Source organism: Astatotilapia calliptera, chromosome 8, assembly GCF_964374335.1.
Source record: "Astatotilapia calliptera chromosome 8, fAstCal68.1, whole genome shotgun sequence".
Taxonomy (NCBI): Eukaryota; Metazoa; Chordata; class Actinopteri; order Cichliformes; family Cichlidae; genus Astatotilapia; species Astatotilapia calliptera.
In genome coordinates this window covers 29,279,725-29,304,206 of record NC_137429.1, presented here as the reverse complement: position 1 = coordinate 29,304,206, position 24,482 = coordinate 29,279,725, and the positions used below count along the sequence as shown (strand labels likewise).

Genomic DNA, 24,482 nt, shown 5'->3' with positions numbered 1-24,482 from the left:
TTATATTGAAGTTGTGTTAATGAACACATTCCAGTCGTGAGGAAGACAGTTGCTAAACTTGGCTAACTATAAACCCCAGAGGTGGTACTCACTGCAGAGCTGCTCGTGTCCTGGAGGAGCTCACCTCTTAATCCTGATATTACGCTTACCAAAATAATTTTGGCTTTAAATCTCCATCAGTATACTTAGTACGGAGAGAACCGCCAGCAGGAGGCGCCAATGTACGGAGACTTGTAGCCGCTCACCGTGCGGAACCTTTCCCGTCTGTTTTTGTTTGCACCCGTTTGGCTAGAACGTGACTCTTTCATATACTTCCGGGCCGGAGGTCACAGTTCACACGTGAAAACGAAGAAAAGCGGGTGTTAACGTGGAGTGGATTACAACTGGTTTAATTTAAGGTAGTAGCACTTGTGCTTTGTATTTCTCCCGCACATTTCATATAAACACGCAGGTTTAGCAGAGACGCCGGCCGCAGTGTTTGGTCCTCCAGGCTGACAGACATGTTTTCAACAAAGGCAAATTCCGCTCACAGAGCGAACCTGTCGGCTTGTAAAGTACCTGAGTCATATCGGTTTTCTCAAGGAAGTATCCCACTGGATGGAGGCAGGGGTTGTCTTTGTAGTGTCGCTTTTTGAGGGGACATTTTCCATATCTTAGACAAACTGGGTCCTTCTGATGTTGTGGCTTCTGTTAATATTAGAGCCAAAATGTGTATTAGTGTCCTCTCGCGTTTTCCAACATGGATTTTAAAACAGCACGAGGATTTATGAATGCCTTTGTGTATCTAGAGAAAGTGTTTGCTTCTGAGAGGAACTGTGGAGGAAGATGAAGAGCTGAGGAAGCCAGCTCTAGGTGACTGGGAGTGTGTGTGTGTGTGTGTGTGTGTGTGTGTGTGTGTGTGTGTGTGTTAATACTTGGAGTACAGTCAACTACTCCTGTGTGTATTAAGTCTGTTTATTTGTGAAAATATACTTAAGTAAAAAGTGTAAATAATGAGGTGAAATTTAATTCAGTTGACTGAAGTTCTGTGGTTCAGTAGAGGTAAACATACATGTTTATTTGAATGTTATATCACTTTATACCTGCTTCTCCACTAAAATTCATCCCAGAAACAAATATTTCCTGTAAAAGTTAATACATGATGCATAATGAAGGTGATGAATATCAAGTCTTTTGACTCCACGAAATTTGGCTGAAAGGTTTAGTTATGTGGGGGAAAATCCTAAGATGTGATCATTTTGAATGCTCGAATAAAAGCAAAGGGTCAACTAATATATCATAGATTCCTTGTATTGTATTATGCCGTGTCATAACTGTCCTAAGTATCATGAAAAAGCAAAAGAGTTGTACATACATGTCATATAACTGAAAAATCAAATCAAAATGTTTTCATATTAATTCATATTAATTCTTTTTTTCGTCACGTTGATGACGCCTGTCCATACCTATAAATTGAGTGGAACCTGTTCTCTGTCCACAGATTCCAGTCAAACTGCATGTGAACAGTGTGTGTAGTAGACAGGATGGATGGGAAAGTTAAGAAGCAGAAGCAGCATCAGCAGAAGCACAGTGGCCCAAAGGCAGAGAAGAAGAAGCTAAAGAAACAAAATGGCTCAACAGAGGAGGATGAACGCAAACGCAACCCCAAAGCATTTGCAGTTCAATCTGCGGTCCGCATGGCCAAAACCTTCCACAGGTCAGTGTTGTGCATTAGATAATAAGATGAGTCAAGTTCATGTCTTCAGACTGTGTTGGTGTTTATTTTTGTTTGTTCCTCAAAAAGGGCCCAGGACATAAAAACCAAAAAACACCACGTGCCTGTTGTAGACCGGACTCCCCTGGAACCGCCTCCAATTGTGATTGTCGTTGTTGGCCCCCCTAAGGTCGGGAAAAGCACCCTGATCCGCTGCCTGATCAAAAACTTCACCCGGCAGAAGCTCACAGACATATGTGGACCTGTAACTATCGTTTCTGGTGAGCGCCCAACTCCTGAAACACAAACTTAAACCTGACACAACACAGTCAGACAAGTACTGAACACACCTCCACTGCTAGAGTCCAGTGATGGTGTGCTGTGCACCACTGCATCCGTAGAAAGTGTAATCGCGGCTTTAGCACAACCTTCATTAAAACTTCAGCAAAGGGCCTTAAAAGAGGTTTTGGCCTTGGTGAAACAATAAATACACAGTAACAAATCTTTTTGTATGCGTCCATAATGTTACTTTATTTATTTGTATGTGTGCGTTTATGTTAATTGGTTATTTTGTGCTGCTCCAGGCAAGAAGCGTCGGCTGACTTTCATGGAGTGTAACAATGACATAAACTCAATGATCGACCTTGCAAAGGTGGCTGACCTGGTAAGTGTTTCAAAAGAGTAAACTGATACGTTAAATCTGCCTTTATTGGGTGAGAAAAACACGAATGTCATAACTCGCCAACAAATGGGGGGTCGGCCGTGGCTGCAGAGGTCGATCGGCTCATTTATTAATCAGAAAGCTGGTGTTTCGCTCCTGTGATGCTCCAATCTGCACACCAAAGATAGTGTTTCCAATGAATCCAGTGTTAGTTTCAATGGTGACTAATATGAAAAACCATGTAGCTCAATAAATAACTACAGTATCACTGAACAAAAGGTAACCTCTGCAAAATGAAGAGCTCAATAAATGAAATTCTAAATATGATTCAATAAACAGCTTAAATCTAAAACAGATAAAGGTGCTGTGATGTGAGATGTCCTCGTGTTAGCAGTGCTGACATAGATGGTAAAGAGAGTGCTGAGCTACAGCTGTGGTCACACGTTTACAGATACTCGTTAATGTTGTGGTCATTCTGGGCTTTTAAATATTTCTTTGAACTGTTCTGTGGAAATAACTGGAATAATAATACAGCATACGTTTCATTTTAGATTGTTTCTGATCTACACGGGCTCATATACAGCTATCAGTGCTATTGCACCAAGTGGATGGAAAAATGAAGGCAAACGACGTCCCGATTCTTTAACTTCACAGCAAATCAAAAACTAGACGCGCATCAAAACTGGTTTTGAAATGGGAAGCATGCTAATGCTGAGCTTCTGCCCCCTCAGAGCTCCAGCTGCTACCCTAAGGAGGATTGGGGGCTCTGGTTAAAAGCCAGGTCCACAACCCTTTGTGTGTTGGAGACTATCCAACATAAACTTGCACACCCAGTTTATAAAATAACAGTTCAAAGAAGTTATTAAAAATGAGCAGGACATTCGTGACTTCTGACTGGAAGTTGTAAAATGAATAAAACGATAGAAATGCTTTGCTTCCTTTTGTCTCCAGGTTTTGATGCTGATTGATGCCAGCTTTGGCTTTGAGATGGAGACGTTTGAGTTTCTCAATATCTGTCAAGTACACGGTTTCCCTCGTATCATGGGCGTGCTGACTCATCTGGATGCATTCAAGAACAACAAGACTCTGAGAAAGACAAAGAAAAACCTCAAACATCGCTTCTGGACTGAGGTGTACCAGGTAAACCCACGTCTGTACTCCTGGAAAAAAGTTGCACATTGATGTAAAACCTTGTATGCCTGTGACAACATTGTGACCTGTTGTGCCTCAACCACCAGGGGGCCAAACTGTTTTATCTGTCTGGCATGGTGTATGGTGAGTATCAGAACCAGGAGGTGAAGAACCTCGGCCGCTTCATCTCCGTCATGAAGTTTCGTCCTCTGGTGTGGCAGACATCCCATCCCTACATCCTGGCTGACCGGTGAGTGCTTACGACTGTTCAGTTGTCTGTAGCTTCCTTAATGCTCAGCCTAAAGTCGTGTTTGTACCAGTAACTCAAACTTGGTAAATACACATGATTGCATTAAGATGGAGCCGTACATTTTCATTTACAAGGTGCTGAAGAATCATTCAGTCTAACGTTAACGACAAGCTTTCTGCAGAGGTGATCTGGTGAGACACCTTCCACATATTATCAGAGAACAGGGGTTACAAGAGTAAAGGTTTCTCAGTGTTTTGCTCTACAGATGCGCACACTCCCAGTTTGCCACATAAGCTAATCTGAAATACTGACTGTTAATGTAGGAGGACAGTGTTTCACTGATGCAAGAGCAAGCAACAGCATCATCTTCATCTTAGAATTCAAATGGTGGCTGAGAAACTGCCTCTAATACCAGGGATGACTCCCACAGAGGGACACGCTTAGCTGTGAGCCTCCTTTGACCAAGTAACAGACTAGAAGGTGTCGACTCACACGGCGTGCTGAAATGGCTCAGAGAGCACTGAGATGCATTTTGCATTTAAAAGGGTGCACGCAGAGCCCGGTCAGTGGGGCTTCCTGCTCCCTCACAAGAAGTAAATCAGTCACTGAGCATCCTCTCAGGCAGACAGTTGAGCTTGTAGTCCAAACCTGGCCCTGTGCACCAGGCAGCTGTGGTAGAACAGTTTGTATGCTAATCGTCACCGGATTAACCAATGCCTGTACTCCACCAGTCAAGCACCACCTAATGTGTGTGGTACTGTTACAACAAAGCAGCAAAGAGTGTCATGGTGGCATTTGTATGCGACACGAACAACAAACACAACGAAGGATGGCGTTGAGGCGATGATATACCAGCTGCTCAACGTGTAGCTTGGACCAGTGTTTTTTAATCCGGTCTGGTCAGCCGTGCAGTCAGAGTGATGATCTGAGTGCTGCTAAACACAGTTTGCTTTTCCCTGACGTGCTCTGTGGGCTCCTTTGGTTCATGTGCTGCTTCTGTTTATTGAATATTTTTTATCAGGGTTGTTTCAGGTGTTAAATTATATGTAATATAGTAAAGTATGACTATGTGTAAGCTGAGGCAGGAGGGGGTGTAGTAGGAAATGCACAATGTATCACACACTGCTGCACCTGTAAGGAAAAAACAAAAGGAATGGAGAAAGGTGTGTGTGTGTGTGTGTGTGTGTGTGTGTGTGTGTGTGTGTGTGTGTGTGTGTGTGTGTGTGTGTGTGTGTGTGTGTGTGTGTGTGTGTGTGTGCGTGCGTGTGTGTGTTTGCGTGCGTGCGTGCGTGTGTGTGTCTGTGCGTGCGCGTGCGTGTGTGTGTGTCTGTGTGTGTGTGTGCGTGCGTGCGTGCGTGAGAGAAAGAGAGACTTTGTCACTTGCAAATGAAGGCCACACATCACTGCAACATCTGTGCGCCCATCCCAGCCATAGAAGGCAGGATGGGCGCCTACGTACGGTTGGGCGATTGTACGAATATATCAACGATAGGCTGAGCCTTTCACTTTAACACCGTCAACGCATCACCTGAGGACGCCTCGGACAGAACCAAATGGAGAAACCTTTGCCGAAGAGCGGACCCTGCACCAGCGGCAACAACGCCAGGATGAAGAAGAAGGCTGAACCTTTCACTGATCGTTTTTACAAGAGTGATTTATTGATTTATTTGCTGTGAGTAAGTTTGCTAACAGCGCCATTTTAACGGCGCCATCTCCCAGCTGTGATTCATTTACTCAAACTCATAAAGGAAGGAGAGGCAGCAGCCTCTGTTCAGAAAAATACACTAACCGTGTTTACAGGCCGTTCCAGTGTTTATCTGTCTGACACTCGACCAAACAACAGATACAAAGTTAAACAAAAAGCAAGCTAAAAAATCCAAATGTTTCCTCCAGCGAGCATAAAAAAATCTCCCACGTAACGTTAAGTCTTTTGTGAGCTTTGGCGTGTCTCAAATAAATAAATAATCCAAGAAGTAGCTTTAAACAAACAAGAAAGGAAGGTAAAATATTCCCTCCAAGTGAAACGTCTGAGTTCTAAACGCACAAATCAGTCCGTGCATGATTACGGTGCTCTGCCCATCAGAGCGTCTACGCCTGCACGAATATGTCGCCCATCGTCATTTATTGAACTGACATTTGTTGGTTGGAAAATTTCTACATATCGCCCAACCTTAGCCTACAAGAACCAGAGACAACAGGCAGCTGACGCCGCCACAGGCCGGCCACCCCAGCACGAGCCCCAGGCAGCCAACCCAAACCTCCTTGACCATGACCGACAGGAGCCAAGGCTCAGCAATACACACAGACCTAACCCTAACCCCCCCAAAGACCCTCACAGCTTTGAAAACAGGCCGAGTGTGTCATGGTTCAGAAGGTTATTAAGAAGGTTACCGTGTTGGTTTATCAAAGATGATCACATTTAGTGTGTGTACATGTTTAAAGAGATGTTTCTTTAAGCGACTGTTTGGGGTTTTGTGAACTCAGTCTTTGCTCTTGTCTTACTCTCCTCAGTATTGAGGACTTGACCGACCCCGAGAGGCTCAGAACAGACCCCAAGTGTGATCGGACTGTGTCCTTGTATGGCTACCTCAGAGGGACACATTTGAAAAACAAAGGCCAGGTCCATATACCAGGTACACAGACGGAGCGCTTTGCAGCAGACTGACAGTATGAAACAAAGCCATGAAAGCACTGGAGTGATGTGCTGTGTGTTGTCCCGTCTGTAGGTGTAGGAGACTTTCAGATGTCAGACGTCAACTTCCTGCCAGACCCGTGTCCGCTGCCTGGTACTCAGAAGAAGAGGGCCTTGAATGAGAAGGAGCGTCTGCTCTACGCACCCATGGCCGGGGTCGGAGGGGTCGTGTATGACAAAGATGCCGTTTACATCGACCTCCCAGCCAACCACGTCAAACAGCTGCAGGTATTCCCGAGATGGCAGTGTGTAGCTTGCATCTAAACGGTGTGAAGTGCATTTGTAAAATGTTGGCCCAGGATTCAAGGGTTGAAGTAATGCTTCGAACCCTGTTGCAGGAGGAAGTGCGGCCTACCACAGAGCTGGTCCAGTCCCTCATAGAAACACATGTCACTCTAGACGCCAAGATGGCTGCCAGTAAGGTCTCGCTCTTCAGTGGCTCTGCTGGCCTGGACCCCACAGACATCAGCGAGCAGAGTGGGTAAGACATCACAAAGTTCTCCATGACAGCTGTAAGTGTGGTGATGCAGTGTGAGCCGGAGCTATCAGCTAGCTGGCTAACAAGCCATGTTCATAAACCGTACAGGTACAACACAGACACACACGTCTGCTGAGGCGCACAAAGTAACAGGCGATCGATTGTTTGAAAAAGATTGTGTAACAGATATTTGTCCTGTTTGTGTTAGAGTGCAGGAGGGACTTCGAGAGATACATGTCTGGGATACACACACACAAACACAGAGGAGGAAGGTGGTCTTCACTGGGTTGGAGGAGGAGGAGGATGACGTTAGTGGGTCCAGCAGTGATGAGGATGATGATGGCAGTGACCAGGAGAACCAGGAAGAGGAAGATGATTTGTCCACATTTCTCAAAGAGGTGAGAGATAAATCTGAAAAAGCCACCAAAGGCAGCACTCCCCCGGTAAAGAAACGGAAGCTGGAGGAGATGCAAGGAGAGGAGGAGGTGATCGCAGAGGCACCAGCGTTTGCAGACAGCGAGGATGAGCTGGAGAGGGGCGAGGCGGACAGCGAAGGAGAAGGCGAGGCCGAGAGAGCCGGAGACTCTGGGCACTGTTCTAAAGAGTCAGAGGAAGACAGTGATGATGAGGAGGATGGAGATGAAGACGATGAGTCGATGGAAGAGGAGATTGGTGCCGATGACAGTGATGAAGAGGAGGAGCAGGGTAAGTACCATTCAGGTTTATTTACATTTAGTTTATGTTCAATTTTATGCTAAAAAACAAACTGTTGTCCTTCCTGGTTGTGATCTGTCTGTAGGGACGTTCAAGTGGAAGGAGGGCCTGCAGCAGAAAGCATCAGCAGCATTTCTGCGGCATCAGGAAGCTGCCCCCAACCTGAGGAAGCTGGTTTATGGTTCAGGTATCCTGTTTGTTTCATCAGTAACAACCAATAATGTTTGTGTAGGACAGGTATAAAACAAACAAACTCACACTTCACTGGATTCATCAGGATTAAATTATTTTTCATGAAAATTAATTTCTGATCATTGATCATTGACGCCAGCGTTAGTTACTGTTGCCATTGGCCCGGTGAAGCATGGTAATGTTGACAGTAGGTCATCAGTCCTCCATAACTACTCAGCGATATGTTTGCATCACATACGCGAGGATGTGATCTTGACAAGCGCTGCTGATCCTTGTTTTGCAGTGGTGGAGGCGGAAGATTCTGAGGAGGAGGAGGAGGAGCTTGGCGGACTGTTTCGAGTTAATCGCCCGCAGAAAAGCAAAAAAGTTCAGGCCGACGCTTTAGACTGCTCCCATTTCAACCCCGACATTTCCCACAATTGGGAATTAGAAGAGGTCCGGTATTTTCCAACAGAACTCCGACTCAAGAGCAGCTGATGTTGTCAAGAATATTAGAATAAGTCGGTCTGTTTTCTTTTTCAGATGTTGAACTCAATCAGGGATTGTTTTGTGACGGGTCAATGGGAGGAAGGCCAGGATGCTGCAACGCTGCTCAAAGAAGACGGTAAGAGTTCAGGGGGAGGAGCGTTTTGTTCGCTGTATTCAGAGCTGGTCGAAAACACCTGAGTTCAGTTATGTGCAGTAGTAATGTGACAGTGACTGATTACAAAGACTTTCAGCTAAGAGTAGATTTGTCACCATGCATCATAAGTACTCTGTTCTCTTATATGTAGAGGAGCTCTACGGTGACTTTGAAGATTTGGAAACAGGAAAAGTTCACAAAGGCACGACTGGGGAGCAGGATCAGGCCGAGGTACGTGACTCAGAATACAGCGTGGTATCAATGTGGTGGATGGGAATGAAAAATAATCAGCAACAGTTGCTTAATCTGGGCAGACACTGCGTTTTCTTTCAGTCGCGTTATTCAGCTTCTGCTCAAACTGCACGATTGGCTCGCAGGGGTTAGAAGTTAGTAGGTCACGATGCAGGGTCACACTATACGGCTCTGATCGACCTGAGTGCTCACACTGAGCCTCCGTAACATGAAGGTTATAACAGACAATCTGTCGCTCGCTCTCTCTCTGTCTTTCACTCACACAGACACACACACCATCAACTTTGCTAAATTGCTAATGAAAAACATGATCAAGCAGCTGTGACTGAGCAGCATGTAGATCCAACTATTTCCACGGTTGTTGTGGTCGTGATGATTCTGTGAGGCCACATCGAAAAGGCTCGGATGAGCTTTCCAAAGTTCTACAGGTTGTGCCTCCATCGCTTGTGTCCAGATCACACGCTGCACCGCCGTGCTGCGCCGTCTTTTTCACCGACATGTGTTTGCGCGTGCACAGCGTGAGCAGCGACAGCCTCACGACCAAGCGATTGATGATGGGGAGCTGGTCGTGAGGTGTTAATCGCTCCTCGTTACCCCACGTATACTACACGATGAAGGCCAAACTCAGACCGATCACCAAAGCGGTCGCACGGCTGAAAAATCGGCTCAAAATGAGCCAAAAATCGCAGAGTGTAAGCCCGGCATTACTGAGTACGCCCGGGGGGGGGCACATATCTACAAACCCATCCCAAAAATGTAACAAAGGTTATTTGTCACGCACACTTTTTTTTACCATTAGAAAAGTGAAAGTGATGAAGATGAAACTGACGATGAAGACCAACAGGTGAAGATGGATGATGAGGAGGTGCAGAAGAACAAGCGCCTTGAAAAGAAACGCAGACTGAAGGAGCGCTTCGACACGGAGTACGACGATGGTGACGCCACGTACTTCGACGATCTGAAGGAGGAGATGCAGAAGCAGGCGGAGGTAGACTGTCCATCAGTCTGACGTTCACATTTAAGACTCTGTTTATGTCTCATATTCTTCCACTGTTTGTTCAGCTGAACAGAGCTGAGTTTGAAGACATGGACGATGAGTCGAGAGTGCAGTATGAAGGCTTCCGGCCAGGGATGTACGTCCGATTAGAAATTTCCTCCTTACCCTGTGAGTTTGTAACGAACTTTGACCCACATTACCCCGTCATCATCGGAGGCCTGGGAACCAGTGAAGGCAATGTAGGATACCTGCAGGTATGTGCTACATTTGCACTTTTCAAAGGTTCTTAATGAAATAAGAATAGAATGATTATTCTTAAAAATATCTGTATATGAATCCATAAATTGTATACATCTTAAAATGTTTTCTTTTGCTTTTTATTAGAGCACAAAACACCTGAAAACATGTAAACAAAGCAGACCCTAAAAAGAAAACAAAAAGAAATGTTCCCGTCCTTTCCAGCCAGCAATCTGTGCAAAGGGAAGAGACCTGATCAAATAAGAGGAACAACAAAGAAGAGAACAAAAGTTCTGCTGTAAAATAAAAATGTAGGGAGTAAAAACATAGTGAAGTACAGATACCTGAAAGTTCTACTTAAGTGCACTAATGAAGTATTTGTACTTTGTTACTTCCCACATCTGTAAATACCCTTATTAAGATATAATGGTTAAATAAGATGTTGTACTCTGTGTATGTCAGATGCGCCTGAAGAAGCACCGCTGGTATGAGCGGATCCTGAAGACACGGGACCCCCTGATCCTGTCCTTGGGTTGGCGCCGCTTCCAGACCATCCCTCTCTATCATATTGAGGATCACAATGGACGCCACCGCCTGCTTAAATACACACCGCAACACATGCACTGTGGAGCCTCGATCTGGGGTGAGCTGCATTCAGAGCATGACTGCGGTTTACACGCAGATTTCACTCTGCGTGTCTCAACTACACTTTGAATGGCTTCACACGATACGTTTATTCAGGCTTCTAATGAGAGTAAGACTTCAGGAAGTAGAAGCACATACCTAACACCAGTTCCAAAAATGTTTGGATGCTGCGTACAGTTTAAATTCAAACTAAATCCAGAGATTTGCTCATTTTAATCACAATAAAAAAAGAAAACGTGTTTTCCTCGTCTCTACAGTGCTAATCATGGCCTGATATTTGTCTTCAAGTGGTTCATTTTCTCAGGTTGAACATGTGATATGTTGAGAATAAAATGTGGGTTTATGACTTTTACATGTCATTGCAGCTGCCCTGTGGTAGCTTACACTGAACGTTTAGTATTTAAGTCTGTTGCAGTATAGCTCTGTGTACACAGGTGCGTCTCAGTGTGTGTCAAAGTTTACGTCTCTGCGATGTTTACATTGATGAAATAAATTCTAACCTTTGTTTCTCTGCAGGTCCCATCACTCCACAGGGCACCGGCTTTCTGGCTGTTCAGTCAGTATCAGGAGTTAAAGTGAGTGTTTACCTGGAGACAGAGGCTTGTTAGTGTACTTTTGTAAGGTGGCATCAATTCTTTTAATGTAAAGTACTCTCATTGAATCTCAAAGTCCTGTTTTGTGTTTCTGTGAAGGCTAATTTCCGCATTGCAGCCACAGGAGTCGTCCTGGACCTGGATAAATCAGTCACTATTGTGAAGAAGCTCAAACTAATTGGTTACCCTTATAAGATCTTCCAAAACACCTGCTTCATCAAGGTACGCTACATCTGAAGCTCACTTTATGTCAGCATGTAAATAGACTAATTACCTAAAAACACTTAGAGAAACATCATTTACTGGGTCACCAAAGAGTCGATAAGCAAAGTCAGTGGAAGACGCTCGTCACTGTTTACTCCGTGTGTAGCTGTAGGAGGAAGCATGTTCATGTTTGTGCTGTTCGTTTAAAAGGCAGGAGATGAAGGTGATTGTGTAATGCTGACGGTTTGCTCCCTCTCTCCACAGGGCATGTTTAACACGGTGCTGGAGGTGGCTAAATTTGAAGGTGCTTCTATACGAACGGTGTCGGGGGTCAGAGGTCAGATAAAGAAGGCGCTGTCGACTCCTCCGGGAGCTTTCAGAGCCACGTTTGAGGACCGCCTGCTTATGAGTGGTGACTGTTTTTGCTGACTTTACTGTTAGTTTATAAATACTATGTGTCCCTGCAGCTCTTACATTGTATTAAGGCTTTAAACCAGTTAAACCCTCCTATAGGAAGGACAAAGAGTTGTTGCCAGTTCCTAGGAAATAAAAATAATGCAGATTATAATCTCGTAAATTGATCAAATCCAAATGATTAATTAACTTATGTTTCAGTGATGTGTGTCTACCACTCCGTGTCTTAGTGTCGGTGTTTGTTCTGCAGATATTGTGTTCCTGCGCTCCTGGTATCCAGTCAGTATTCCTCAGCTTTACAACCCCGTCACCTCACTGCTGCTGCCTGTTGGCCAGAAGGACAGCTGGTCGGGCATGAGGACCGTGGGGCAGCTCAAACATGACCTGGGAGTCCGTAACAAGCCCAGCATTGACTCGCTGTACAAGGTAGACTCAGCCTGATGACCACTCTAAAGTGCACAAGTGAAGAACAGATAGAAACAGAGATCTGCTCCCTGAAACACTGAAACTGCAACCCTGTTTCCCAGGAAGTGCTGGGATCACCGTATCACGTTTAAATGAAGAGGGAAGCATTTAGAGGCTTTATTTAACTGATAATCGTACAAAAAACAAACAAAGCATCAATGTTGAAGGTTCCACTCTTTTCCACCTGAGGACCGTGGCCTCAGACTTGGAGGTGCTATTTCAGTGTGCCAGTGTGCCTTTGAATATGAAACTAATAGAACTGCAATAAGACGTAAAAAGCTCAAACTGTCCTTTTAATGAAGAGAGCACAACATTTGTGATCAGATCAGTTTGTTGTTGAATTGTTTTGCATCACAGAAAAGGTAAACGTGACACTTGTTCAGAAATATATATGAACTGTAGAGGAATCTGTAGTATGCAAACCTTTGCTCTTTAACTGTTCGGTGATGTGTGAACCAGTACCAAATCCTGGCTGTGTAGTGTTTGTCATTGTCATCATCTCTTCTGTCTTTGTGTGTACCCTCACTTGTCATCGTTTACCTTCTAGCCAATAACCCGAGCCCCAAGGCACTTCAACCCACTCCACATCCCCAAGGAGCTGCAGAAGGCCCTCCCCTTTAAAAGCAAACCCAAACTACTGCAACCCAAAGGAAAGGTGCCCAGAGACCTGAAGAGAGCCAGTGTGATACGCGAGCCCCATGAGAGGAAGGTGAGCACAACCTGACTTTACGGTATGAGTGCTGCAGCTCGTTAAGAATTTGTGGTCCCAACACAGTAAGTGATAGTCTTAGTGTAGGTGGAGAGGAAACAGAGCCTAGCTGAATGTCCAGGTTTTCATATATACTGAGAACATGAAGCTGCCAAACCAGAGAGAGCTGTGGTGCCAGATTAATCACTGATCTGACAGCGTTGCAATGATTGACAGAAACGATGCAGCACAACACCCAGTTTGTTCAGGATGACCCTGTGCTAACTGATCTTTGCTTTGACTTTTCGTGTTGTGGCAGGTGGCGGAGCTGCTACGAGCTCTGAGCACAGTGCATCACTACAAGAAGAAGGTGGCCCAGAGAGCACATCATGCCAAACATAAAGAGTTCCTCCAGCAAAAGGAGAAAGACGAAGAAGCCAAGATGAAGAGAATGAAAGACGCACGAAAAAAACTGTACCGCATCATGGGCCAGAAGGATCAGAAGAAGCAGAGGTCGAGTCTAAAGGGGACGCCACAAGATGACTGACTGTTTAGAGCCACGAGGACCTTATCCCATCCCTGCAGACTCGAACTGATCTTTGCTTAAATTAAAATTGTATTTTTCTACTGTACTCATTGAAAAGCCTAATGTACAGGATAGATCATAAAACAAAGATAATAACAAAAACTGCAGCTCCTGGTGGAGCGCTCAGTCATTCTCTCTGTAGGACACACAGCAACTTAACAAAGGATAATTTCAACAATAAGCTCTTTGTTTTCCTTATTGCTTCTCTTCAAAGTTTGGTAGATCAGATGTGCATTACTTCAGAAATTATACAAGAACAATATCTTAAACAAATGTCTTTTTCTGGGGTTGTTACAGTGAAATAAATAAAAACTCACAGCTGAATTTACATTTGAAATGTTGAAGTTGAGTAAAAACCAACGCTCCATAGTGCCACACTATCGTTATAGACTAAGTGGATGTTTAAAGACTTTGGGCGCACATGTGTTTCGTCTTCTTGATTCATTAATCATAAATTTCTTAATTTGTAGAGGCACAAAAATGTAAAATGTCTGCTTGATTATCAGTCTAGCTCTACTCATCATTGTTGAGTCATTTTTTTATTTTGTTTGTGCTACTTTTGAAGCAACATGTGGCTTGTTTATCATTTGCAAGAGGAAATGTGTTTGTATTTACATCCATCTAACAGTGCAGGAGAGGCAGCAGGTAGCTGTGTATGCTGTCCAAAGATTCTTTACAAGTTTACACTGAGAAACATTCTTAAAATATTTGACCCATATGAAGTAGTATCTTTTTCAACCGTTTAAATAAGTCCTGTCTGAAGTATGTTCCACATCGTTCACTTGTGAATCACAACATTTAGGAAAACATGGCCCATTCATAACAACCTGGGAGGTTGAGCTTAAAATTATTAACCAATTAAAACAAAGAAAAAACAACGTGGTGCACAAACTCTTCAGATGTCACAGAGCACATGGTGTGCATGACTGTGCTGCCATTAATAAATAACTAAAGACGTGACACACTTAATTTCTTATGAAGCATGAAGACGGAGCGATCTTTATCCAGAAGTGGAAATTATTATTGTGGCCTAAACATCAAAAATTCGAGTGCATGAGGCTGTTAGCTGTGTTGTTGAGCATTAAACTTATTTACAGTGTGTCAGTAAAGGGGAACTTGCACTTCTGGCCCCACGTAGGGCTCGTGGATTTGACAACTTAAGGTTTTGAAAGTGGGGATACGTGCTCCTGGTGAGCATCAGAGTTCTGCTAACAGCTGCCATCTCAGTTCTAAATGTTTTTGGAAGTACGGCTAATGTATAATTCAACCTCTAAGGTACACACAACAAGGCCGGGAAGACGAGGGGATGGTTTACTACGAACTATAAAAACACAATCCTTAATCTTTGATCTTCCTGTCATGGTTGGCTGTGTGGCAGGCAAGCAGAAGTGGTGGGCCCAAAATTGCAGGACTCTTGGAGATGGGAATAAACTGAAAACACAGCTTTATTGCTGGAGGAATGATTCACGAAATAAAACTTACAAAAACAAAACTCTAAACCGAGGTGCTGGAGGACAGGACATTACAAACACACAGCAAGTTGAGGGTACGACGTGACACTGACACAGAGAAACACAGGGCTTAAATACACAGATGGCAGTAATCAAGGGATGAGAGACAGGAGGGGAACACACCTGGGAGAAATCACAGCTGACGAGACAGGGGAAACGTAAACTGAGCACACTCACGTACGACACAGACCTTCACAATAAAAGGCAAGGCAAGTTTATTTGTATAGCACAATTCAACAACAAGGTGATTCAAAGTGCTTTACAGATACATTAGAAACAAAAACAAATAAAAAGCAGGATTTAAAATTGATTAAAACAAGCAAACAAACAAACTAATTAACAAACAAACAAACAACACAGTATATAAAATCAAAACAGATAAAATCAGAACAGTAGATAAAATCAGTAGTTAAATGTAAGTTTTGAAATTTAAGCTTAAAGTGTGGATTTGGTGCTTTATTCAAATGCAGCTGAGAACAGGTGAGTCTTCAACCTGGATTTAAATAAACTGAGTGTTTCAGCTGATCTGAGGCTTTCTGGGAGTTTGTTCCAGATATATGGAGCATAAAAGCTGAATGCAGCTTCTCCGTGTCTGGTTCTGACTCTGGGAACTGATAAAAGACCGGATCCAGATGACCTGAGGGATCTGAAAGGTTCATACTGGGTCAGGAGGTCACTGATGTATTTTGGTCCTAAACCATTCAGAGCTTTATAGACCAGCATCAGAACTTTAAAGTCTATCCTCTGACGGACAGGCAGCCAGTGTCAAGACCTCAGAGCTGGACTGATGTGGTCCACTTTTTTGTTCTTAGTGAGGACTCGAGCAGCAGAGTTCTGAATGAGCTGTAGTTGTCTGACTGATTTTTTAGGTAGACCTGTAAAGATGCTGTTACAGTAATCAAGCCTACTAAAGATGAATGCATGGACTAGTTTTTCCAGGTCCTGTTGAGACATCAGATCTTTTATCCTTGATATATTCTTGAGGTGATAGTAAGCTGACTTTGTTATTGTCTTAATGTGTTTTTCTAAGTTTAGGTCTGCATCCATCACTACACCCAAATTTCTCGCCTGGTTTGTGGTTTTTAGATGTATAGATTGAAGTTCTCTGGTGACCTGTAATCGTTTTTCTTTGGCGCCAAAGACTATTACCTCAGTTTGTTTTTGTTTAGCTGGAGAAAATTGTGGCACAACCAGTCATTGATTTCCTCAATGCATTTACCAAGAGCCTGTACAGGGCCTCGGTCTCCTGGTGACATTGTGATATATATTTGTGTGTCATCTGCATAGCTGTGGTAGTTTATTTTGTTGTTGTTTATAATCTGTGCCAGTGGGAGCATGTAGATGTTAAACAGAAGGGGTCCCAAGATGGAACCTTGGGGAACTCCACATGTGATACTTGTCTGCTCAGATGTGAAGTTACCTATTGATACAAAGTATTTCCTGTTTTCTACGTATGTTTTGAACCAGTTTAGTACAGTTCCTGAAAGACCTGCCCAGTTCTCCAGTCGTTTGAGTAATATGTTGTGGTCAACTGTATCAAATGCTGTACTGAGATCCAGTAAAACTAGGACTGACATTTTTCCGCTGTCTGTATTCAGACATATGTCATTAAACACTTTGGTCAGAGCGGTTTCAGTGCTGTGGTTCTGTCTAAAACCTGACTGGAAGGCATCGTAGCAATTATTCTGTTTTAAGAAGTAACTGAGCTGTTGAGAAACTGCTTTTTCAATGATCTTACTTAAAAACGGGAGATTTGAGATCGGCCTGTAGTTGTTCATTTGTGTCTTGTCAAGATTGTCCTTTTTCAGTATAGGTTTGATTACAGCAGTTTTTAGTGATTCTGGAAACACACCTGATAATAAAGAAAAGTTGACGATCTGTAACAGGTCTGACTCTAAAGTCTTTGAGACCTTTTTGAAAAAACTTGTTGGCAGGACATCTAAACAGCAGGAGGAGGAGTTCAGTTGACCTAAGATGTCCTCCAGGTCTTTGCTGTTAATAGGTTGAAACTGTTTCATGGTGTTTAAACAGTTTTTCGGTGGACACAGTACATATCCTGGATCTGCTGTTGATGTACCAATTGCTTGTCTAATTTTTTGGATTTTGTCTGTGAAGAATTTGGCAAAGTCATTGCAGGCCATGGTCGAATGAAGTTCAGCTGCCACTGACACAGGAGGGTTTGTTAGCCTGTCAACTGTAGAAAATAAGACCCGAGCATTATGGCTGTTTTTAGTGATGATGTCAGAGAAGTAGGACCTCCTTGCATTCCTCAGTTGTAAATTATAATTGTGAAGTTTCTCTTTATAAATGTCATAATGAACCTGGAGGTTTGTTTTTCTCCATCTGCGCTCAGCTTTCCTACACTCTCTTTTTTCATTTTTCACCAGTGTGGAGTTTCTCCATGGAGACTTTTTCCTTCCAGAGATAACCTTCACCTTAATGGGAGCAATAGTGTCCATTACATTTAACATGTTAGCATTGAAGCTATTGACGAGCTCATTGACTGACCCTCTGGACAGGTCAGGTGTTAATGGGAAGACCTGGTTAAAAATTGCACTACTGTGTTCAGTTATACACCGTTTTGTGATCACTGTTGTTGATATATTTGTGTGGGCTGAGATTTTACTTTCAAAGAAAACACAGTAATGATCAGACAGGCCCACATCAGACACAGTAACCTTTGAAATGCTCAGGCCTTTGGAGATCAGTAGGTCAAGAGTGTGTCCTCTATTATGTGTGGCCTCTGTTACATGCTGAGTCAGCCCAAAGTTGCCCAGAGTGTTACTCAGGTCTTTAGTCCCTTTGTCCTGAGGGTTGTCCACATGGATGTTAAAATCCCCAACAATAATTACACAGTTGAAATCAACACAGATCACAGACAGCAGTTCACTGAGGTCATTAAAAAAGTCTGTGCAGTATTTGGGAGGCCTGTAAACATTAAGAAACACAACTTTGGATGGGGCCTTCAGCTGTAAAGCCACATATTCAAAAGACTGAAAACGTCCAGGAGATAGCTGCTTACATTGAAATGATTCATTAAATAAGACAGCAACCCCTCCTCCTCTCCTGCTCGCCCTGGCCTCACTGATAAAACTGTAGTTAGGAGGGGTCGTCTCGATGAGAACAGCTCCACTGTTACTTTGGTCCAACCAAGTTTCAGTTAGAAACATAAAATCAAGGCTGTGCTCAGTGATTAAATCATTAATTAAAAATGTTTTCCCAGCTAAAGATCGAACGTTTAATAAAGCCAACTTAAGTGTTTTAGAGGTATTACTTGTCCCCTCGTGTTTGGGAGCAGTCTGTGGCACACAAGGTATGTTTACTATGTTTAAAGATCTTTTAGAGTGCAGCTCTCTGTGTTTTGACCAGGCCACATGTCTCCTGTCACCTAAAAGTACAGAAATTTTAAAACCTTCTAGTAAACAGGGTCCCAGCTTCTCCTGGGAAAAACAGGAAACTCAGACACATGGAACCAGACAAGACATTGAACTAAACAGACAGATTCACAAACAGACGGGGTGACACCATAGACAGACAGATACCGACGCAGACTCAGAGGCAGACCGAATATAACACATAGAACTCAAACAACAATAATAATCATGATAATAAATTGGAAAATGATAATAATAAACTTAAAGCGCTGGGTCACCGACCCAGGACCATGACACTTCCAACTGGATCCTTCTGTTCTGGTTTTAGAGTCTCTGTTATTGAGTCATACTTTGGGAATCAAAGGGAAGGAATTTCATTTATATTTATTGCATGAACTGACCAGGAACTCCAGTCAGCTTTATACTGATAGGCTAAAATTCTCTCTGTGTATTTGCTGTATATAACAACCTTTGTAGATCAGTAGTATAGGCTTTGGCTCATTTTAAATTTGTGCGCTGTTTATTTATCTTTATTTTTCTAATATATCTCTGATTGAAGTGCTGCTGTAACATGAGAATTTCCCCAGTGTGGGATCAACAAAGTCTGTGTCTATATCAGAGCTCTCAAACTCTGGTCCACCTCAGCATGCAGTCAAGTTCTAGACTCTTGCTAATGACCTACTAATTGTATTCAGGTGTGTTGCAACAGGGACACATGGAAAAGTTTGCGGACACCGGCCCTCGAGGTCTGGAGATTGAGAGCCCTGATTTAAACGTTGGTAACTTACAAGCTCAAAGTTTAGCAGCACAACACTTTGTTTCCTTTTTCCATCAAACATTTCTTACAGCCACCTCTGTTAATCAGTGCAACGTGTGACTGATCTTTTATTCAATAACCACAAAGTACACAAATACAAGATTAAATATTTTATTTATCAAAGATTAATGATTACACACAAAACGAACAAAGTTTCTATGAAATATTACACAGGGTGTAAGAAAAACATTATAACATACTCAGAAATGCTTAATGAAAACCTTCCATGGCATATTTGAATATATATTCTACATATATTTTTACTTAGAAAAGTGTTCACAGAAGCAGTTTTAGAGAACTTACACACCTTTACACTAAACCAGGCCTCCTTCACTCTGATTGGTCAAAGCGAGAGCCTCTCTGAAACGGCTTCATTGATCAGTGTTTTTTCTCATTGGTAAAGTGTAGGGTCTCCTCTATTTTAAATTGCTTTATTGGTGGATCGGGAAGAAGTCCCAGCTTGGGGACCGCACCGTGAGTAAAGCAAGTAAAGTAAAATTTTACTTATACAGCAACTTTCAAGTTAAAAATCACAAAGTGCCTCATAGAAGCTAAAACATAAATATAAAAATCTACCAAAAGCAAGTTTAAAAAGATGAGTTTTTAGCTGTTTTTTAAAAGTGACCAAGTGAGTCCACAGATCTCAGGCTCAAAGGGAGAGACTTCCACAGTCTGGGGGCCACAGTTACAAACGCTCTGTCGCCTTTGGCTTTCAGCCTCGTGTGCTGGACAACCAGCAAGCCCTGATCACATGCAGTGTTGCCAACTCCTCAGTAAGGAAAATCGCTATTGGTTGTCCTAAAAGTTGCTAGAAGTCGCTAAATGACGTCATCGCCTAATTTGCATAATTGCTCGTGCTAATCTAATTGTAACCTATGTTGTTGGAGAGAGAAATAACATCGTGGAAGAGACATAAAGTGAGTAAAAAACGTCCTAAATGTATTTAGAGTTTATTTAGAACTACAAATTAAATTTCTTTTAGCAATTATTGTTTTTTTTAATGTCACAATTCCAACCCTGCTCCTTTACCCGGGCTTGGACCGGCAAAAGTGACCCGAAATAGGCGCTCTGGTGGAGTTACTTTGTGTGTGTGCTTATAAGTAGTTTTAAACCTTGTGATCCACAAAACAGCATAAGAGTAAAAGAAGAACTGACTGCGTTACAGCACCCGCTGCTTGTTGAGAGTAAAAGCGATATGCGCTTTCACGTCTTTTTTTTAGCGACTTTCTTTAGAAAAAAAGTTGCTAAGGGGTCTGAAAACTCGCTAAATATAGCGACAAAGTCGCTAAATTGGCAACACTGATCACATGACCTCAGGGACCTGCTGGGAATGTCTGGATGTAAAAGTTCACTGATACATGTTGGTGCTTGTCCATGCAGAGCCCTGAATGTCAAAATCATAATCTTAAAGTGGATCAGCAGGGGTGTGACACGGGAGGACTTGGAGGACTTGGTCAGAAGCTTTGCTGCAGCGTTCTGAACAACTTGCAGATGCTCCAAAGAGGCTTTACATAAACAAGTAAACAAAGAATGACAAAAATCCAGACGAGATGAAACAAATGCATCAATGAATTTCCAATTCGGAGCGCGATACAATGGGACTCAGCTTAGCAATGTTTCTCAAGTGATACAAACAGGAGCGGACCAGAGATTTAACATGAGCGTCTAAAGTTAGAGCTGAGTCAATGGTAACACCAAGGCTCCTGATAGAAGGTTTGGCAAATGTAGCAAGTGGACCCAAGTTTACCATAACACTAGGCACAAATCTTTTAGTAGCACAAATAGGGCTGCTTATTGATCGAATTTTAATCTCGATTACGATCTGGGCTTTCAACGATCATTAAAAATGACTGAGCCGATTATTAGCCCCTCCCTCGTGCTTTACTCTCCCGCTGATCCGTGTGGACCGGCCTTTAAGGTGTCGCGGATAAATACAACAAAATAAAACTAGTACCGGTACCGAAAAAAAGAAAATTTATTCATAACACCCTGAAAAGACCCAGGAAAACCGAGTAAACGATAAAGACGATAACAAAATAACGCTGAAAACCGATAAAAACCCTGAAAACCCCGAAACCAAACGACTCACGGACCGGTACCAGTCCGAGGCCCGGGGGTTGAGGACCGCTGATTAAGAGGCAGCTCGGAAAGCTAAGCAGAAGTTATTTGGAGAGGAGAGTGGCTGCCGTTGGTTGAAAAGAGGTAAAAAACTTCAGTGGTGTGGAAACATTATGGGTTCAGTCAGACGTGGATCAAGTAGACACAGTGTGTAAACTTTGCTACGGTGTCGTAGCTGCACCACAGAGCAACACTGCAAAGTTCACTAAACAGATGTTTACATTTTTCATTTATTTCTTATATTGCAAACATTTGCACTGTTATCAGTATTTGCACACTATTTATATTATTTTTTGACAATCTTTAAAGTCATTATTCAACACGTTGTTATTGTTAAATAAATATCGTCAAATAATCGAGATCTCAATGTCAGTGAAAATAATCGTGATTATCATTTTTGCCATAATCGAGCAGCCCTAAGCACAAACAAGGACTTCAGTCTTCTCTTCATTTAGCTGAAGAAAATTATCAGCCATCCAACCTGTAATGGAATCTGTGCACCTATGCAAAATCTCTAATTATGGAAACATCTTAGGGCTTAGAGGAGATATCTAACTGGGAGTAAATACAACAAAAACAATAAAGGCCCCAAACCTGAACCTTGTGGCACACCATAGGCAAGAAAAGTAGAAGAGGGACTGTACTTAGAGGTAGCCACAGAAAAGGATCGTTCTCGCAAATAAGATTTGAACAATTCCCAAGCAGACCCTGATATACCCACCCCGTGTCTCAGCCTATCTAGCAGAATATGATGGTCCACACTGTCAGAGTCAGAGAGAGTGTCATTTTACCCCCACCGGCTGATGTGTGAAGACTTCTCTGGGATGCTCGCTCCTGTCACGCTGAGGTGGAGCGTGTGCAAGTCTGAATTTGATCCTGATTTTCTTTTTTCTGATTTGACAAGAACAACAGAAACGAATTAAAGCCTTCCAGCGGGGCATGCAGCCTCCAACTCCCCTCATCCTCACTGCCCTCTGTTGTTACAAAAGCACATTTTCACACACACACACACACACACACACACACACACACACACACACACACACACACACACACACACGCACGCACGCACACACACGCACACACACACGCACACACACACGTCCCAAAAACAGTTGTCTAGAAAAGTGGCATTTTTGTCAACAAAGCAAACTTGGTTTAAAATGACAGCAGTTTTAATTTCTAACTCAAACATCCTGTTCATTTGGCTTGTTTTTGTACACAATAACATCAGTTTGTAAAAGGAAATCATTTTAGACATACTGAAGTTGCATCTTAAAAAATGGAATCCTACGGAGTTAAAGAGATTCAGAAGTTCAGCATTCCAAACACAATCACATTGTTTAAAGAATACCTGGAATATATTTAATTTTTGAAAAGTTTAAAAATCTAAGACAGGGGTTCTGCCTTTATTAGCCTTATTCATTGAAACATTTTTCTTAATGCGACATTTGTGTGTTTTCTCCAGATAAAATTGAGGATTAGTTTTGCCATGTTCAGATTTTGGGAATGTTCAAGTTCAATATAAATCTTTTGTAATTAAGGATGTGCCTAAAATAGTCATGTCCACCTGAAGCTACAACTCAAACCTCTGTTCAGCTGAGTTACTTTGGGGGTTGACATTTTCAAATGATCATCAACAACATTGGACAGTTTTCATCCTCTCCCGTCTCACTGTGACAGGGGTGTGGTCTCTGGCTCTGCTGCAGTAAAGCCGTAGTACGGTCAGCTCACGGGGCGGAGCCGGGAGGTCGGAAGGGACAGGTGAGAGGGATTGCAACTAATGAACGCTTTCCCACCTTTTAGTGCTTGGAGTTGGGAAGGAGCTGGAAAAGCTGGCTTCCCGGTTGAATACTAAGTGCTGGAACCAATAATTGAACGCTGTGTGGGTCCTGATCATTTCACAGTCACTAAACACTAAAATACAATATCATTGGTACTATTACTATAGTTACTTTTAAGGCTGCCGTGATTAAATTTAGGGGGGCTTTAGCACCCCCAACAGGGTCTAAACTCGCAATTTCTCTGAATTATCCAGTCTTTGCAGTTCTAAGTAATATGTAGGTTACTTAGGCGAGACTAACACTGTAAGTGACAGTAATATCCATCCATCTATCTTTTATGATTTAACAGAATAAAAACTTTTCTGACCAAGACACAGAAGCAATGATCCATTAAACATGTGAACACTCCAGAGACACACCTGTACCAAAACAACTGAAACATATAATCTGCACTTATTCACAAATATATACTTTACTGTAGAGGATGTTGTTTGACAAGCTGCAGAACTGTGACCTAGCTCTGAGTTCACAGTTAAACATACATGAATATAGCAACGGGGCCAGCAGGAGACCATATGAACTGGACACAAAGTTCACAAAGAAAAAATGCGCTCTCACTCACACACGCTGTGCATGCAAGCAGACACCTGTAGCACTCTGTGAGAAATGTACACGTCTGTAAAAGTGTAAAGACTATCTGTCTTAGATTGCAGGGGCCAGCAGGAGATAAATAGGGGAGACATTTTATTTAGGTGCACTAAAAGTATATCAGAGTGCTCCTCAGTCACTCATTAACAAATTCTATGAATTAGTGTAACTCAGAATTCTCAAACTCCAGTCGTCGAGGGCTGAAACTTTTCCATGTGAGCCTGTTGCAACACACCTGAATACAATTAGTAAGTCATTAGCAAGAGTATAGAACTTGACTGCATGCTGACGTGGCAACCCCTAACCCTACCTACTCAAGTAAAATTAAGTAAATGTGAGTGTTTGGAAAAATGTAAAATGGCCTGTATTTGTATAGCGCTTTTACTTAGTCCCTAAGGACCCCGAAGCACTTTACACTACATCCAGTCATCCACACACTGGTGATGGCAGCTACATTGTAGCCACAGCCACCCTGGGGCGCACTGACAGAGGCGAGGCTGCCGGACACTGGCGGGCGCCACCGGGCCCTCTGACCACCACCAGGCAACGGGTGAAGTGTCTCGCCCAAGGACACAACGACCGAGACTGTCGGAGCAGGGGCTCGAACAGGCTCGGCAAACTTCCGATTACAAGATGAACTGCCAACTCTCGATCGCTGTACTTCTAATAGTACTTTTATTGCACCATGTTCATTCACTCATGAGCTGCTGTAACAT

The 24,482-nt window shown here is 42.9% G+C and overlaps 1 protein-coding gene across 1 annotated transcript; it reads left to right on the top strand.

Annotated features, from left to right (window-relative positions):
* Positions 1-251: 251 nt before the first annotated feature.
* bms1 (BMS1 ribosome biogenesis factor) lies at positions 252-13,842 on the top strand. Its single transcript, XM_026177554.2, has 23 exons — positions 252-398; positions 1,481-1,696; positions 1,784-1,974; positions 2,278-2,357; positions 3,306-3,494; positions 3,593-3,735; positions 6,247-6,368; positions 6,462-6,655; positions 6,766-6,908; positions 7,114-7,610; positions 7,705-7,806; positions 8,095-8,246; positions 8,334-8,415; positions 8,585-8,664; positions 9,485-9,673; positions 9,748-9,936; positions 10,382-10,562; positions 11,081-11,139; positions 11,257-11,379; positions 11,626-11,773; positions 12,026-12,201; positions 12,788-12,949; positions 13,248-13,842. The coding sequence occupies exons 2-23, from the start codon at positions 1,524-1,526 to the stop codon at positions 13,473-13,475; spliced, it is 3,603 nt and encodes a 1,200-aa protein (XP_026033339.2). The 5' UTR covers positions 252-398; positions 1,481-1,523; the 3' UTR covers positions 13,476-13,842.
* Positions 13,843-24,482: the final 10,640 nt, after the last annotated feature.